Source organism: Oryctolagus cuniculus, chromosome 5, assembly GCF_964237555.1.
Source record: "Oryctolagus cuniculus chromosome 5, mOryCun1.1, whole genome shotgun sequence".
Lineage (NCBI taxonomy): Eukaryota > Metazoa > Chordata > Mammalia > Lagomorpha > Leporidae > Oryctolagus > Oryctolagus cuniculus.
Genome location: NC_091436.1, coordinates 122,056,412 through 122,074,813, shown reverse-complemented (window position 1 = coordinate 122,074,813; position 18,402 = coordinate 122,056,412). Strand labels below are relative to the sequence as shown.

Here is an 18,402-nt window from a genome sequence, read left to right as displayed (position 1 = left end):
GATTTGGGATTGCTAATATTTCCATTCTATAACTTTATGAATTTCACTAGTATGCACCCATCATTATTTTCATTAGTACAAATTTTCTCATATATTTCATCCATTTATATTTAAAATTTCAACAAAAGGCTTTTATGCAGAGTGGATTATTTACCCAATATAGTCTCTTGGAACTGTTAAAATAATAAATGTAAATGAATTTTCCTAAGGTCAAAATAGACAAATGAGGTCAAATCACGAGTAACTTAAATTTCACTTTCTCCCAACCCCATTCAAATAAGACCCTGGCCCTTGCAAACTTTCACCTGTGTATTTCTACAGGCCCTTAGATTATCTCTAACTAGTCTCCAACAAGATATTTCATGATATTCCTCTCTAGCCCCCTGGCTGATTACCACTACTGAGAGTTAGAATTGCTCCTGGCATCCCTGTGACAGTCTGAGGTCCACACTGAAGTCCCCAGATGTGATTTTGTGAGTTATCTTAGTGTGAGAATTGCCAAATCAAATATAGAACACCCAATTAAATCTAGATTCTGGGAAGCAAAAATACAGTATTTATTACATAGTTTTACTAAAGCGTACTCTTTTTTTTTAACCTGAAATTAAAATGTAGCATGTTGTGCAGTATTTTTATTTGCTAAATCTGGCAACCTTACCAGGTGCATACACCACGTTTGGCTCTCTGAAGTCTCTCTTGACCTAAGCCATATGGATGCTATGTACAGTTGTACAAAATATCTCTTCCTTTTCTGGCGGCCCTTTGTTTTCTGAACTGGAAGTTGTGATGCTGTGCCTCATGTATTTCAGAAAACTTGTGGAAACAGCTTCCAATGTAGTCCTCTCTTTTTGGGGCACAGATATAGCCACATTATGTCAGATGGAATGGAATAGAATGCTGTCCTATTCCTTTCCTACTTTCCCCAAGGGCTTGCCCTGCAGACTTTTTTCTTGTTGGCTGTATCCTCACAGGCAAATTAATTAATGCAGAGAAGGCATTACCTGCCCAATAATTTCATGAGGCAATACTGTTATAGCTCAGCAGAGACTCACTATAACTCTACAAAACAGGTTAAACGGAGATTAATAGAACTACATATCTTCTAAGTGTATGAAAGTCCTTTCTGCTTCTGGAAGCACTTAGAGAGGTTCTATGGAAACCATGAAACAGTTGATCTGGGGACCTCAACTTTTAAGAGATATTTGATTTTGACAGTGTGAAAGAAAATCCAAGTAAGGGTCATAGTGTACATGCAGCTTAGGGTATGTTTGCTTTTATTTGTTGCAATGTGTGATGTAATGTCACCTGAAACCACAAGTGAACTGGAAGACTTAGCCAAGGGAAGTTCTCAATGACCGTGATCAGGAACTGTTGTCTCTTTTCTAGGAAATGGGAGCTCTTATAAGAGTTGATTAGGGGAAAATGTAATCAAGAGAAACATGTGACAATCTTGTTACATAGACTAGGTTGTATGAAATAAGGAGAGAGATTATATTTGCACATAAATAAGACAGATAAGAAGTAATGAAGTCCCCAGATAGAGATGGGAAAATGCAAAGGAAAAGAATTGTGAAAACAGACTTTGGTCCTCAACCTTAGTAATTTATTAGAATCATCAGAAGGGTTTTAAAAGTCACAATGGGCCGGCGCCACGCCTCGCTAGGCTACTCCTCCTCCTGCGGTGCTGGCACCCCGGGTTCTAGTTCCAGTCGGGGCGCCGGATTCTATCCCGGTTGCCCCTCTTCCAGTCCAGCTCTCTGCTGTGGCCCAGGAAGGCAGTGGAGGATGGCACAAGTCCTTAGGCTCTGCACCCATGTGGGAGACCAGGAGGAAGCACCTGGCTCCTGGTTTCGGATCGGTGCAGCTTGCCGGCTATAGCAGCCATTTGGGGGGTGAACCAATGGAAAAGGAAGATCTCTGTCTCTCTCTCTCTCACTGTCCACTCTGCCTGTCAAAAAAAAAAAAAAAAAGTCACAACGCCCAGGCCACCCCAAGTTAATTAAAGAAGAATCTTTGGAGATGGAACCCCTCATCTGAAATTTTAAAACTCCATCTAGGACTCTCATACAGTCAAGACAGAGCGCTGTGGCGTAGCGGGTAAAACCATCACCAGCAGTATTGACATCCTTTATGGGCACTGGTTCGAGTCCTGGCTGTTCCACTTCTGATCCAGCTCTCTGCTATGGCCTGGGAAAGGGAAAGCAGTGGAAGATGGTCCAAGTGCTTGGGCCGCTGCACCTGCATGGGAGACCCGGAAGAAGCTCCTGGCTTCTGGCTTTGGATAGGCACAGCTCTGGCTGTTGCAGCCATCTGGGGAGTGAACCAGCGGATGGAAGACACCTCTCTCTCTCTCTCTCTCTCTCTCTCTGCTTCTCTGTAGTTCTTCCTTACAAATAAAATAAATCTAAAAAAAAAAAAAATAAAAGAACACTGTAGAACAGTAGTTCTCACACTTCAGTGGAAATCAGAGACTCCTCTAGAGCTTCTTGGGCCTCACCCTCAGAATATCAGCAGATCAAGATGAGGTTTGCGAATCTGCATTTCTAACAAGAATCCAGGTGATGTTGATGCTGCGGATATAAGGATTGCACTTTCAGAACCACTGTTGCAGAATGCTCAGGATCTGATAATTAATTACATATTACTGTGTATATGTTCTAAGTGGGTGGGGTGAGAGAAAGGAAGAGCTAATGATAGAAGACTGACGTTCTGAGCTTGACTACATAGCAGGACAGAGATGCCACAAAATGCCACTAACTCTGCCTGTCAAAAAAAAAAAAGTATCTCTGGGTGACAATTAGAGTGAGCTCTGGGTGACAATTAGAGTGAGGAGCACTGCTTTAGGTATTATGAAGTCATTTAATACACTCAGTACTATATGAAAACTGAGTTACAAGAGGCTGAAAAATATTCCCAAAGGCATGGGGTTAGTGGAATTACAGGTAAGTTGTAAATTAGCCAATCTGGATCCAAAATCTCTGCTCTAAGTTAGGCTACATATGCTGACTCTCAAGAAATTCTTCAAAAGGCCCTTACCACTGTTTCCACTCATTTGTCTCCATCCATATTAGTTTTCGTTCAAAGCTTTTAAGATACCAAACTCTTCCCATCACACTCTTGTCTCCAACATCTAACCTATGTCTTCACATTAACTCCCTCTCACTCCTCCAATCTTAGCTCATGATCACTTCCTCAGGAAGCTTATTTCTAACACCTCCACTTGAATGTAGTCTTATAGCACTTTTATTTTTCTTTTCACTAGACTCGAGCTCCTTCAGGGCAACAGCCATATCAGTTTTGCTTTTCCCTGAATCTGTAGTGGCCAACATTGTACCTGAAAAGTAGCAAAACAGTAGTTACCTAAATGAAAGCATATATGAGTGACTTTTGAATATTATCTATGCACTATAAATTATATCTTGCTCAGGGCCAGCGCTGTGGCATAGTGGGTAGAGCCACTGCCTGCAGGGCCAGCATCCCATATGGGCGCCGGTTCAAGTCCTGGCTGCTCCACTTCCAATCCAGCTCTCTGCTACGGTCTGGGAAAGTGGTGGAAGATGGCCCAAGTCCTTGGGCCTCTGCACCTACATGGGAGACCCGGAAGAAGCTCCTGGCTCCTGGCTTTGGATAGGCCCAGCTCCAGCCATTGTGGCCATTTGGGGAGTGAACCAGTGGATGGAAGATGGAAGATATATCTCTCTTTCTCCTCTCCTCTCCTCTCCTCTCCTCTCCTCTCCTCTCCTCTCCTCTCCTCTCCTCTCCTCTCCTCTTTCTTTTTCTTTCTTTCTTTCTCTCTCTCTCTCTCTCCCTCCCTCCCTCCCTCCCTCCCTCCCTCTCCTTCCTTCTCTCTCTCTGTAACTCTTTCAAATAAACAAATCTAAAAAACAAATACATCTTGCTTACGTTCGTATAACCTGAATTGACAAGAACTGAACATTCTCCTTTTCCATGTAATTATGAGATCTGGTGAGGTGAGGAAAAAAAGACATAAATATTTAACAGGACGAGTAAGCTTTGGGGCAGAGCCCTAAATGTCCATTTAAACTGCCATTCTGCCTTGAATTCCTGGATCTTCTTAAGCTATGGGAGCCTTTTAAACAGGTTACTTGTTTTCCAGAACCCGGATCCTATACAGTCTTCCCTAGGTTTTTGTGGGGGATTTGTTCCAGGACACGCTCAGATACTAAATTCCTTGCTTATAACCTATAATTATCCTCCTATATCCTTTAAATCCTCTCTATTTATAGCAACTAATAAAATGTAAATCCCATGTAAACAGTTGCCATATTGTATTGTTTAGAGAATGGTGAACAAAAAAGTCTGTACATGTTGCATACAGATTGACTTTTTGTGTGTGGGGAGAGGGAGATATTTCTCTTTTTTTAATATTTATTTTACTTGAAAGTCAGAGTTACAGAGAGGCTGAGGCAGAGAGAGAGACAGAGGTGTTCTTCCTTTTGCTTGTTCACATCTCAGTTGGCCGCAATGGCCAGAGATGCACTGATCCAAAGCCAGGATCCAGGATGTTCTTCTGGGTTTCCGGTGCAGGGGCCCAAGGTCTTGGGAGCCATCATGTAGTGCTTCCCCAGGTCATAGCAGAGAGCCAGATAGGAAGTGGAGCAGCGAGGACTCGAACCGGAGCCCATATGGGCTGCCAGCACTGCAGGTGGCAGCTTTACCCACTATGCCATAGCACCAGCCCTGAGATATTTTCAATCCATGATTGGTTGAATCCAGTTTTAGAACCCATGGGTAAGAACTGTCCCTGGGGGCCAACCCTGTGGTGTAGTGGGTAAGCCTCCGCCTGTGGGCACTGGCATCCCATTTGGGTACTGGTTCATATCCTGGCTTTTCCTCTTCCATCCAGCTCTCTGCTGTGGTCTGGGAAAGCAGTAGAAGATGGCCCAGGTCCTTGGGCCCCTGCACCTGCGTGGGAGACCTGGAAGAAGCACCTAGCTCGTGGCTTCGGGTAGGCGCAGCTCTGGCCATTGTAGCCATTTAGGGAATGAACCAGCAGATGGAAGACCTCTCTCTCTGTCTCTCCCTCTTTCTGTCTGTAACTCTACCTCTCAAATAAATAAAATCTTAAAAAAAAAAACAAACAAAAAAAAAAAAAACAAAAAAAAAACTATCCTCTGCCTATCTCTTTTGAGACAGCTGAAATAAGTTAGAAGATCCCAGGTGAGGCCGCTCCAAGTTGGGAGGGAGCTCTCGAGGGGAAACACTGTTCCAGTACAAATTCTGTAACTAAATACAGTCCATTTATTTGTGAGTGCTGCTCATCAGACACCTTTCAGAGGCTCTGAATTCATCTGAGTGAGAAAGAATGAGCCTTGATTTCAATGAACAACTCTACCATAATAATCTCATCTGAAAAAGCATGGATTACAATGCCACTTTAAAGGTATATCCTGCTGTAATTTTGTATTTCGTTTTCCCCAAATACTCTTGCTCCTATGTATGGTTCCTATACTTGTGTTCTCATGTAATATTAACATAATTGGACTAAGAAGAGCTAAATGCAGCTATAATAACTGCAGAAGGGCTTGAGAAGAAAACACTGATGATTCTTTTCTTAAAAAGATTGGTAGATTTAATTTAACATTTTAAGAAAACAGCAAACAGCATTAATCAACTTTGAGCTTAACCAGCTGACAGGCCCAACTGTAGATGATAGAAAGGAGAATTTTTTTTTCATTGTGGAATAGCTGTTTGATAATTCTCCAGATATTTCTTTGATGTTTCTAGTACACACCTAATTATAATGGTGAGAGGCTCAATACTTCCATTTTCTTATAGTGTTTTTGCTCTGTTATTGAGTTTTTGGTGTGAAGCAATGTATGTTGTTTTAAATTCAAGTTACATACTAAGAGCACTGTCAGCCTTAGATTTTGCATCTGAGCTTTTCAAACTATAATATGTGCATAAATCACCTGGAGTACTTGTTAAATCCAAGCTCTGCTTAGCAGGTCTGTGGCTAGCCCTGGAAAGTTTTAATTTCTATCAAGTTACCACCTAATGTTAATGCCACTGGTCCAAGCATAGCACTTTGAGGAGCAAGGTCTTAGAAAATAAAATGAAGTTGATATTGTGGCTTAGAAAGCAATTTGGAAAATCTTTAAGTCAGAAGCATTACCTAGAAATTACTTTTGCCTGGACTACAATCATATAAATGAGTCTCTTCCATGATTTCACCTGGGAAGGGAGCCTGGATGATTTGTTTGGTTAAATTAGGGAGAAACATACCTGCTCTTCAATCAACAGTCATCATTAGCAAATTTAGATGCTTGGAAATCTCAGATTTCTTCTTTAAAAATATTTATGGAGAGGGTATTTAGCCCAGTGGCATTCCTTGTTGGAGTATTTGTGTTTGTTTCCTAGCTCTGGCTTCCTTTTTTAAAAATTTTAAAAGATCTATTTATTTGTTTATTTGAAAGGCAGAGTTACATAAAGAGAGAGATCTTCTATTCACTGGTTCACTCCCCAAATGGCTGCAATGGCCAGACTGAGGCCAGGAATCAGGGGCTTCTTCCGGGTCTCCCACCTGGATTCAGGGGTCCAAGGACTTGGGACATCTTCCACTACTTTTCCAAGGCCTTTAGTAGGGAGCTTGATCGGAAGTGGAGCAGCTGGGACTTGAATTGGCAATCAAATGAGATGCCAGTGTTGCAGTGCCCTTACCCGCTACGCCACAACTCTGGTCCTTGACTCTGACTTTTGACTCCAGATTCCTGGCAATGAATAACTTGGGAGTCACCAATTATGGCTCAAAAATATTGAGTCCTTGTCTTCTGTGTGGGAGACATGCATTGAGTTCCTAGCTCTCCGGTTGGCTCCATCCAGCTCTGGCTGCTGTAGGCATGTGGGGAGTGAACCAGCAGATGGGAGCTCTCCCTGTCCATCTCTCTCTGTCTACTTCTCAAATAAATACATAAATAATATTCAAGATAAAGATAAAATTTTTATAGGAAGCATTGTAGCTGCATATTGTAGATGTATTAGGTCTAGCATATGCTAATCAACTCCAGAATACAATTCAAAATCATGTGGTCGAATTACCACATAATAGCTAATGAATTAAAATGAAAAACAGTCTCCAAACACAATGTATTTTGAAAAGCATAACATAAAGATTGTTTCAGTTGTTATAATATTTTACAATGAAAAATATTAAGAAAATAACTGTTAGAATGAATTGTTGGTTAAAGTCCCAGAGTAGGGGTTGGGGCGGAGCTTAGCCCCCTCATGTACTTCTGTCCTTTGGCAGGTTGCCTTGACTTCTTCCCACTGCTACTCCAAGCCCTTAGTGGTCCAGGACCACTGATAAAACTGTCATCAGTCAGCTGTGGGTAAGAAAATGGGAAGGAGAATGCAGAAAACCATTTTTAGTCTGTCTTTTTTTTAATCCTTTGTCCTTGAATATTAAAAATGGAAAAGAATATAAAGAATATGAGTAAGCACCTATGAAAAATATTTAATTTGTTTAAAGTGAGTCTTTGCTAAAGCCAAGAAGCAGGAATGAGGGCCTACTATCAAGCAAGACTAGCACACGTTTGGTGCTGAGAATAGTCAATGACTTAACCCTGATGTGGTGATCAGGAAATACATATGTACAATCATTGAGTTCAGACATTGTAATTAATAGATTTCAACAGTATTGTTCAAATCTAATCAAGCACATATACTTGACTCCCAAGGAAATCTGAGGGATCTCAAAAAAATCATAGAAAAAATGCAATTAAAATGTTATTTTTTACAAAAATATGAAAACTACATTTTTTCCTAATATACATTTTCCATGAGCTTTTTGAAGACCTCTTGTGTACCCTAGAACAAAGTCATCAAATTCACTGTTAGTAACTGCATCCTATGATGTTGCCTAACAGTCCTAGAACTGCGTTGTTTGACATGAATCCTTGCAATCCTCTAACCAGGTTCTGTTCACTATAGATTTAGAAGCTGACACCCAAATCATTTATGAGACCTGTTTAATGTCACACAACCAGTCTTTAAAGACCTGGGGTAAGAACTCAGGTGTCCAGAATATTTCTCAATTTCGAGTGCATGTACTGTTGCTATCTTAACAATTATTTTTTTCCAGTTCCAAATTAAGCCAGAAATATCCAAGCTTGGTTGTATCAGGAGTGCTTGGCTGAAAACCTTGGGCCACATTATGAGCATTTAGCATTTAGCTGAACCTGGAGCCTTAATTTAGTTCTGAGTTGGTGGGAAATAACATTAAAGGTGAAATCAGTAGCCAATGAGTAATTTGCTAAACTTTCTGTGGCAGGTTTCACATCGGGCAGATAGTAGGAGTCTGCCCAAACCGGAAGCTGCATTCCATGTCACTTTCTTATGAGGACATTCTGAGAAAAGCTGATGGTGTGAAAGCTAATTAGTGTTCTTTTAAAATTTGAGACTTCTAAGGAATTATGGCCCTACTTTTTTCTTAGGACAAAGGGCTGTAGTGACAGAGAACAGTTCCACATGTGCTAGAACATGATAAAGCACTATGTTTGAGAATATGCACCTTGATATGAGAAGCCTATATTTAAAATCCCAGCCCCAACATATACCAGTTTCAAAATATCATGGAAGTCATTTAGCCTATTGGTCTTCAATTATCTTACATAGAATATGGGAATAAAAATATTCCCCTGACTTATAAACTTGTAAAAATTAAATGACATGCTATGTATAAAATCCCTAGCACCACTTAGGACACAAACCAACCATTCAAAAGATAGTGATGTTTCCCCCTATTAAGAGACAGAGTCATATAGGTAAGCCTAAGTCAAAATACTGGGGACTTCCTGACATGCATGTCTTAAATTTTAGAATGACATAGGGGAAAGAGGTCTCTAGAACACCTTTTCTTGGAAATCCTTAAAAATAATGCTGATTCTCATTTTTCATGTTGGCTTATATTGCCCTTTCATTTAGATTATAACTAATAATGAATTGCAACACCTTCTAAACCTGGAGGCAGTGCCTAAAATATATCCAAAATAATGTCTTCTGTTAAGAAGCAAGAAAGTTTACCTTTGCTCCTGTTCTTAAATGTGGTGCACTAATGCATATACTGGCTTCACTTAAATATCTGTTCATAGGTGTGGTTATTAATTGAATATAATGGGAAGGCTACAGGGAAATCAAATTAACTTCATTTCTTTATCACCACTTTGCCAGGATGTTGAGATATGGACTCACAGTCAAAACCATGTCCAAAGATCACATGTGTCTGCTTCCTCTTTATCGTGTTTTTTGCTGTAGTCAAAAGAAAGAACTGGGAGCACATGAGGATTTTTACTGTCATGGAGTAGCCAGGTGGAGAAGTGAGGTTATCATGGGTTACCTAAGAAACACAGAAATATTAGCTGCAACAGGGTGAGCTTCTTGACTAATAATGAAAACGTTTCCTGGAGTGCAGAATAGTCCTTGCTGAAGGATTTTTGAATGTCTCACTTTAATCAAAGCTGTGGTTTCAGCATTATGTTAAGCATTTTACTTAAAAATCCAACCTGGCCACTCTGGATTACTTTTCATGATATGTATGATAAGCATGTTTTATTAAGTAAATAAATCACTCCTAAATTAGTGGGATCAAGGGCATTTTATGGAAATCTGGAGAATATGGGTCATACCTTTAAAACAAAAGCATACCACAGAGTGTTGAAAATGTATGATAGTCTTGTGATATTGCAGTGTAAATGCACAAATTAATAAAATAATGAATGTTCATTGTAAATACTATCTACTACCTTGTCTACCACTCAGACTACATTAGGGTGGGAGAAGTGATTTGCACAAAAGGAATATATGACATGACCTTTTTGTTTAATCAGGGATATAACTTTTATATCACAATGAAAGGAATAATTATAGAGTTTGTATTATATAAATGTAGGGACCTCAAATTGTGGTATCGTTTCTACATAGCTTTTGAAATTCTGTGTATATTCCATTTCTTCTGTAGTAGCCTAAGCTGACCGCTACTTTTTTCATTGCAACTTTATCTAAGTCTCTCTTTGGATTTGCATACATGACAACTTTCTGTGGGCCTATTAGTCTGGATCAGCTTGTTAAGACATTTATGTTTATCAGAAGTTCTAAACCTTTCTGTGCTCAGGGCTACTTTGGTGTTTTAATGATATTTCGAAGATAACCTTTTGATTTTCACAATTCAGGTTTCTCATAATTTTCTTTATCATTCAGTGCTTACACATCTTCAGACTATCCTCCAGCTCCTAATGGCTGTTTCTTTCATGTCAAGTGATTGCTACTTCCCACTTATATTATCCAGACATTGCTATTTATTCTGCAATTTTCCTCAACTTCTGATTCCTGCCAACCAGTAGCAATTTCGGATAACTAACATTTTTCATATTATATAGAGTAGGGAAGAGTGGTGACACATGTATAATAGAGGAAAGCAAAATAAATTAGAGAGCTGAAACATTCACATAAAAATTTCCCTCAAACTTTGTACACCAGTTCTCAAACCTTAGCATGCAGTAGCATTACAGAGGCATAGTTCAAGAACTTCTGTCAAATGTGAGTTGAAATAATTTCTATACACTACTTAAATTAAAACAAAAGGCAACTCTTATTGCTCTGTGTCAAGGTGTTGATCCTCAGAGTCCTTGGAGATCCTCTAGGAGAATTCTAGGCATAGATGGTATTCATGAAATACTTTTCATTTCATGAGTGTCTGTGAAATTATATCTGGACTCTTGAGAGAATTCATTGGTCTCAGAAGATCACAAAAGGCTCATTTACCTACACACATTTTAAGGACCACCCCACAGATTCCATGCAGAGAAAGTCAAACCAACATATCTGAGGAAACATTGATATTAGAATAGATATTAGAATATAACAGAATGAGACCTTTCACACATGTTCAATACTTCTGTTCATTTTATGATTGATGGAATAATTCTACTGTTACTGTAATAACATTTGTAATCAATTATTCCACTTTTGGTGATTATTCACTGACTCCCACTAAGATGTTTATTGATCAAATAACCAGTCACAAAGTTTGGATGGAGTAGCTATTACAAGCCCGGCACTATGTTGGCTCATTGGTGTATCCCAAGATGGCAGTCCCTATTTGCAGGTAACCCTGGGTAAGGATGCTGACATCCACCGCTTTTAAGCTCCATAAGATTTAGAATTTTGCTTTTCTTGCACAAATTGGGTTTCATGTGCCTAGAAGAGTAATTACAGGAGCAGATCCAATGATTATTAAGGGAGTAGGCTGAATATCTCATGGATTTGCACTGTAAATGTCAAAATGATATTGCCAGATAAACAAAACATACACAGTGGCTGATTTGACAAAGTTCTTATACCTGGAAAGTACTGGTGAATAAATGCAGTAAGAGACCCAACTAATAATGCATGTTAATCAACTGAAAATTGACTAAATAAGAAAAACAAATTGAAGTTTAAATACGTAATAGTTTCAATTTTTTTAAAGTCCAGATAATTGGCACAGGAATAACTCAGTTAAAGGTTTATGGGCTAGGAAGATTACCTCTCCACCACATCCTTTCTTTAGCAAGCAATAATGTTGATGGCAAAGGATTCAGGAAATGAAAAGCATGCTGCCCAACCACACATATCCATCATGCTCCCATCAATAAGTGTGAAGCAAGCAAGCCCTTGCCTAGATTTAAAGATGATGAATCATCTGTCTAGTTTCAATAACATCAAGGGAATGCTCAGCTGGGGAAAGCTGAAACTCTTGCCATCCCCTGGATCCATTTAAACAAGTGCACCTTAGGAAAAGGAAGTAGGTTGGGGTTCCTAAGGAATCTAGTTTCTGAACACATTAACTCCTTCTTTATCCAGGAAAGAGTTATTTTTAATCTCAAAATTTCTCAAAATTATTTTATTTGTGTATAGATGCTATTTGAACAAATAATAAAGGATTTTCTTTTATATTGGGCTGTCCATGCATTGAAAATTGGATTTTTCTTTTAACATTATTTTCATGAAAATATATCCTTTCACATTTTAGAAGAAAGAGCATTTCTTCTTCTTGGGAAACACCTGTCTTGGGAATTCTTGGTTGTGCAGCTTCTGAGCATGCACAGGGTCAAGCATACAAATGGTGCAGTGACTCTCTTGGAAGTCACATTTGTCCCTGAAACTTCAGTCACCTGGAGACTGCATGCCTCATTGCCTGCAGCAGCTCAATCCTGACAGTGTAGAATGAGTTCAGAAACCACATTTGAGCAACAAAATTTGAAATGAGGGTCTAAAGAGACACAATATATTTAAGGTTGAAATACTCATTCTTTGCAATTTTTGCTGACCATGCAAATTTTTTTCTTTTCTATTGTTAAGTCATTATAATAATCATGCTTTGGTTTGGACATTTTATGGAAAAGAAAGGTAATAGGACTCAGTGAACTAGCACATAATGTAGGTGCAGATCCCTACTTTGATATGTAAAAAAATTTCTGCTTCTTTTGCTATGCAAACTCACATACACATAATTCCTGGAATCCCCACTACAGTCATAACCCACTGCTTTCAGACATACATTCACAGGGCACCAAAATACAAACTCCCTACATGTCAAAATCAAGCCAAGCTGAAGATGTAAATAGGTGGATATGGCACCAGGTGAGATGTGTAATCAGTAATAAGAAATACATTGAGCCCCATATGAAAAGAAATCCCCCAAATTGATCAGGATTCCCCCTCCCCCTTCCATTCACTGATTTATTAACCCTGAACAAAGATGTAATTGCAGGGTCTCAAAAACTTTTTTTTCCATTTTTTTTGGTTCATTTTTGGCAATTTTTTTTTGGTTTGGCATTGAATTTCTTTGTATCTATTCGTGCCATTCATTGCCTGTTTTCTTCGCTCGGTTGCCCATCTTTACCCCCCACCAGAAATGAAAGAAGCGTCAGCTTCCGAGTCTTAAGGATGAGACCTCTGCATTTTCTTTGCTTGTTTAGGGCAAGAAATGAAGTGCTGCCTCTTTAATTGGCAGAAGCATGCAGGAGGAGCATACCTTTAATTTAGTGTTGGGATACCTCACTTGCACCCTGGCTGTTGTCTTATTGGAGACGGCAGCCTGCCTGAGATCCTCTAGCACTGAAATAATATCATCCAGCACGCATTTCTTATCCTGATTTCTCAACACACACAGATGGGAAAAAGTATAATTATAGCCCTTGTGGTTCACCTTCATTTCCAGCACGGCTCGGTGGGTCTGCAGGATCCCCTCAGCCTGGAGCAAAATATTGTCCCCGGGTGGGGAGAGGAGGATCACCCTGCCATACCTCCCAGGGGTGTGTAAGTCCGAATAGAGCTGGCTTTTGGACTGGTCCAGGGGGAAAAGGCTGCTGGCCAGGCTGCGCTCGATCTTGGCCAGGCTGTGGCTGGGAGCGACCAGGCGCTCCAGGTCGCCCTCGGGCTGGAAGCGGTTGAGCGCGCTGAGGCCGAAGGTGATGGTCAGGACTGCGGGCACGGTGAGGAAAAAGACCGGGTGCCGGCTCACGCACAAGCCCAGCCTGTGGCAGAACGACTGGAGCCCTCTGCGAAGCACCTGCCGCAGCATCCTCCACCAGATCCAGCTCGCAGGCGCTCCCGGCCGTCTTAAAAAGCACATGTGACATGTGTAAGCGCCGGGCTACCCCTCTCTCCCCCATCCCCGTCCCTCGGGGGCCAGTCCCCCTCCCCACCGCCGCTGCTTCCCCACCCCCTCCACGCTCTCCCCCCTCCAACCGCTCCGCCTGGTCTTTCCCCGGCCCCACCTCCATGCGCTCCTACTACTCTTTCAAACACTGCAGCAAGTTGCAGCAAGGCGGGCAAATATCGACAGCGCGCGCGGGGGCGGGCAGCGGGCGCTGCGGGGGCGCCGCGGGCCCACCCCCTCCCCGGCCTCCCCGCGCCCTCGCCGCCTCCCGCGCTGCCTCTCACCGCATGAGCAGCGTTCCCTCGGTCTAGCCCTTCATCTCGGTGCTGCAGTCCCCCGGCCTCCCGCGCTGGAGGTGGTTCCGTGCGGAGCGTCCCACAGAGGTGGATTTCCTCTCGTTCCTGGTGGGGTTCGGTGCCTAACTGGAACCATGTGCCTCGGTGTTGTAAGAAGCAGACATGTGTCCCATGGGGGGAGGGAGGGAGGCGGGAGAAGTGAAGGGCGGGAGCAGGATTTTTTGGGGGGGGGGGGGGCGAGGGGATAGCTAAGCTTTTCTTTCTTTTTCTTTCTTTCTTTTTTCTTTTTCTCTTTTTAAATGCTGGCAGTTATTTTTAGAGTTTTGTTTTCCCTCTAACCTCCCGGGCAGAATGAATGAGAGAGGAAATGGGTGAAGTGCCAATAGCGCTCGCTGGGGAGGCAGCCCTCTTGCCCCTCTAGCTTCTCTGAGCCCTTGACTTGGGCTTTTTGTCAGAAGAAAAGGAACAGAGAAGATGATGCTGCATTTTTAACATACCACAAAGCATGCAAAGGATTTCTTTGCAATGCCTTCTGCCCTATCACCCCTGCAGGCTGGTCCCCTGGAGCTGAGGGCTACCAGAGATCCCACCCATTCGTGGTCTCCTGGGACTGCCTGCATCCCTTCTCTGCTTTGGTGACTGGAGAGGAAGCATTTGCACATAGAAGTGTGATTTAGGGTGTGTGTGTGTGTGTGTGTGTGTAAAGTGAAGATCTACGGGCAATATATGAACTTTCATTAAATCATTACATTCTGTACTTCTGAGGTTTAAGAATAGAGAATTCTTAAAGCTGGTTTCAGGCTCCTGGACATGCCCCCCCTCCCCCTTTCCTCTTCCATCCCTCACTTCGGAGCACTTTTTCAAGCCATTTAACTTTGGATATCTTATTTCCTCCTGCAAGAATTTCAGAAACAAGCACTCCTTGACATACATTAGGTAGCGGTTTTTTTTTTTTTTTTTTTTTTGGCCTGAAGAGAGCTGGTCAGGGTGGGGAAACACACACATGATGTGACTTGAACAGGGGTGTCCTTCACCTTATGAGAGAGAACACTTCTACAAGGTACAGTTCCTCCCTTAGCACCCAGAGGTGTGAGAGTAAGGAACCCTCACCCTCAGATCAGATCAGCTTCAAATTTTGTTATTACTGTGTGCTTGTGTGTCTGTGTATCTTCCTTTTTTTTAAATTTTTGTTTTGTCTAGTTTAGATTTTCACCAGTGGATACTCTAGAAAGAATATAAAGACATATTGAGGACAAATTTTAAAGTTTGATTGTGGACTGGAGACCTGCTTTCCAAACTTTCTGTTCCCTTCAGAACAACTTCATAGAGAAGATTGGTCTTCGGGAGATGTTGCAAGCAGACTTTTTTAATAACAGAGAAAGGACCTGTTCTTCATTAGATGCCTAGAGAGGAACCCATCTATGCATACAAACAAGCCAAAGGACTCATCCTCTTAATAGAGGCCTTTTATTTTTTCTAGTGGAATTGATTCTTCATTTAAGAGGCCAATGAGACAGTAGAGGGCTCAGAAATAGGGGTGGTGCTTAAGGACAGATCTACAGCATGATGTTGTATACCAGATTAAAGAAAGATTCCATCCACTTAAATTTTTTTTGTCTTTCTGTGTCTGACTTTAATTTTTTCCTAGAAACTTTTTGTTTAAAGTATACACATTTCATGCATTTCATAAATACAACTTTAAGAACATCAGTGACCATTCAGTTTGAATTCCTACTGAGTACATGAATAATTTTTGTAATATCCGTGGTGGCTCTCCACTTGGTCCATGCTATACTAGCCACATCTAAGAACTCATTTATTTTTCTTGGAAGCCCATTCCATAGTTTGATTGCCTTTCCTTGTGTTCAGCTGAACAGAATTTCTTTGCAACATTCGTAGACCAGTATTTCCTCTCCTTTAGAGAGAAGAGGCACCTTGGCATCCAGTCGTCAGATCTTCCTATCATTTCATATAATGTATTCCATTAATGCCACATGATGGGGAGTTGTGGGTTATTTAGTAGAGGAAATGTGTCACACTCTATCGAGTTACATATACTTGGTCAATTTTCTAAGAAATAGCCATTTTGAAAAATATACAATAATAGATTTTAGGAATGTTGAATAATGATGTGGTCCATTTTAGAAATAAGGACACTAGGAACTATAGAGATTCAGACTTCAAAGCCACATTCAAAGTTAATTATGAAGCTCAGACTAGTGTCTGTGTTCTTTTCCCATTGTGTTTTCCCCGTAGTATCAGGCAGACCTACTTCTTTATTACAATGAGCAAACATGTCAGAATTCCTCTTTGCTCACTCTCTCCATTTGTCATATTTCCTTAGATTAAGAGATGTGTGAAGATTCCAATATATAATTAACAAAATAATATATGACATATCCTCAACATGAACTACTCTGATGTAATACAAATTGTATTGTAGGATTATAATGAAATGGAAATACATTCACTAATCATTAAGGGGGGAATTGTATATAGCATGAAACCACTTTGAAAAATAAAAATATGTGCATAGAAAAGGGATGAAATCTGTATTAAAATATTTGAGCTAATTACTAGATGATGGGATTGTGATTTTTTTAAAAAATAAACTTCTTAATTTTAATAAGTTTGATTATAGAAAATCTTCAGGTGGCACAGAAATTTCTTTATAAACCACATTCAGATTACCTTATAATTATCTTATATTGGTATGCCATAGTTGTTATAGTAATGAAACAATTCAGATATAATATTATCAATTGAATTCCATACTTTATCCAGATTTCTCATGTCCTTTTTTCTGTTCTAAGATCCACATTAAGCCGGCGCCACGGCTCACTAGGCTAATCCTCCACCTTGCAGCACCGGCACTCCGGGTTCTAGTCCCGGTCGGGGCATCGGATTCTGTCCCGGTTGCCCCCCTTCCAGTCCAGCTCTCTGCTGTGGCCAGGGAGTGCAGTGGAGGATGGCCCAAGTACTTGGGCCCTGCACCCCATGGGAGACCAGGATAAGTACCTGGCTCCTGCCTTCGGATCAGCGTGGTGCGCCAGCTGCAGCAGCCATTGGAGGGTGAACCAATGGCAAAAGGAAGACCTTTCTCTCTGTCTCTCTCACCGTCTACTCTGCCTGTCAAAAAAAAAAAAAAAAAAAATCCACATTAAGGATACCGCATTACATTCGGTAATCATGTCTCTTTAGGCCCCTTCTGGCTGGGTTGGTTTCTCAGACTTTTCTCGTCTTTGATGACCATGACAGCTTTGACGAGCACTAGTCAGATACTTTATAGAATGTTCCTCATTTTTTTTTTTTTGAATATTCTGATGTTTGCCTCATGATTTGACTTGGGATAAAGGTTTTGGAGAGGAAGAACGTGGAGATAAAGTGCCTTTCCATCACGTCATGTCAGTGTGATTAATTCTGTTGATTTGAACCATGATTCCCACCTAAAGTAGTGCTTGTTTAATAATTTATTGTCTTCCACACTGTATTCTTTGGAATAGAAATCACTATGTGCTGTTCATATTTGAGGAGTAGGGAATATACTCCACCTCCTTCCTCCTTGAGGTTGGAGTCTGTTTAAGTTATTTGGAATTCTCCTCAGAATAACAGTATATTCTTTCTATTCATTCATTGAATCAATCTTTTATGCTGGTAGGGACTTGTGACTGTTTGCAGATATTTCTTTCTTTGCTTTTTACTTTGGGTTATAATTCAACTTTTTTGCTCAAATTGTTCCAAATTTGGCCATTGGGAATTCTTTCTGTTGACTACTGTGTCACTTTGTATACTGCATTATCTTGAGGTGCTGCTTTCTTTTTAAAAATATTCATGATTTTCTGATACTACAAAATGCCCCAGACTCATACTCTTGCATGTGTCCTGGAATCAGGACATTTCTTCAAAAAGCCCTGATTTTTGTTTTTGGAGAAAGATATTAAAAACAAGTATTTAGGTGCTAGATGTACTGGTTGTTATTGGGGTTTCATTGCTTCTAACTCCTGTCAACTGACAGAAAAAGGAAATTGTAGGTATATACTAATTTGTATATGTGCATATCTATAAATAGTTATTTATATACCTACATCTATATTAAGCTAGAAACGAGTTTACATTGATACCTCCAATTCTAATATGTTGTCAAATAGTACTTGCAGTCTCTTTCCCTTGCCTGTCTATATCCTTCAATTATAGGAGTGAAAAACCTCACTGTAAAGATGATTTTTAAATGTTTTTCTATACTAAGAGCATGTAAATTTTTATGAGAAAGTACTATTTAAAGGGAAGAGGAAAAACATGGTTGATTTATTTTGATATTGTAAAATGCTGATGCCAAATACTAGTAGGGATTCATTAGAAACATAAATTATATGCTAAAAATAAAAGAAATGAAATAGATATAATCACAAAATAAATAAAAATAAAACGATAAAAATGGTAGCAATA

At 40.4% G+C, this 18,402-nt stretch overlaps 1 protein-coding gene across 3 annotated transcripts in view; it reads right to left on the bottom strand.

The window, feature by feature from the left end:
• PTCHD4 (patched domain containing 4) overlaps nt 1-14,115 on the bottom strand; it is a 219,744-nt gene extending 205,629 nt beyond the window's left edge. The window contains exons 1-2 of one of the 3 annotated variants that reach the window (XM_051854648.2): nt 13,945-14,115; nt 13,034-13,619 (exon numbers count right to left, since the gene is read on the bottom strand). In XM_051854648.2, the coding sequence (XP_051710608.1) occupies nt 13,034-13,619; nt 13,945-13,949 (591 nt within the window). In that variant the 5' untranslated portion in view covers nt 13,950-14,115. Of the gene's footprint in view, nt 1-13,033; nt 13,634-13,944 lie in introns of those variants that run through there. The other 2 variants (XM_017345172.3, XM_051854649.2) reach the window with 2 other exon arrangements.
• Nucleotides 14,116-18,402: the final 4,287 nt, after the last annotated feature.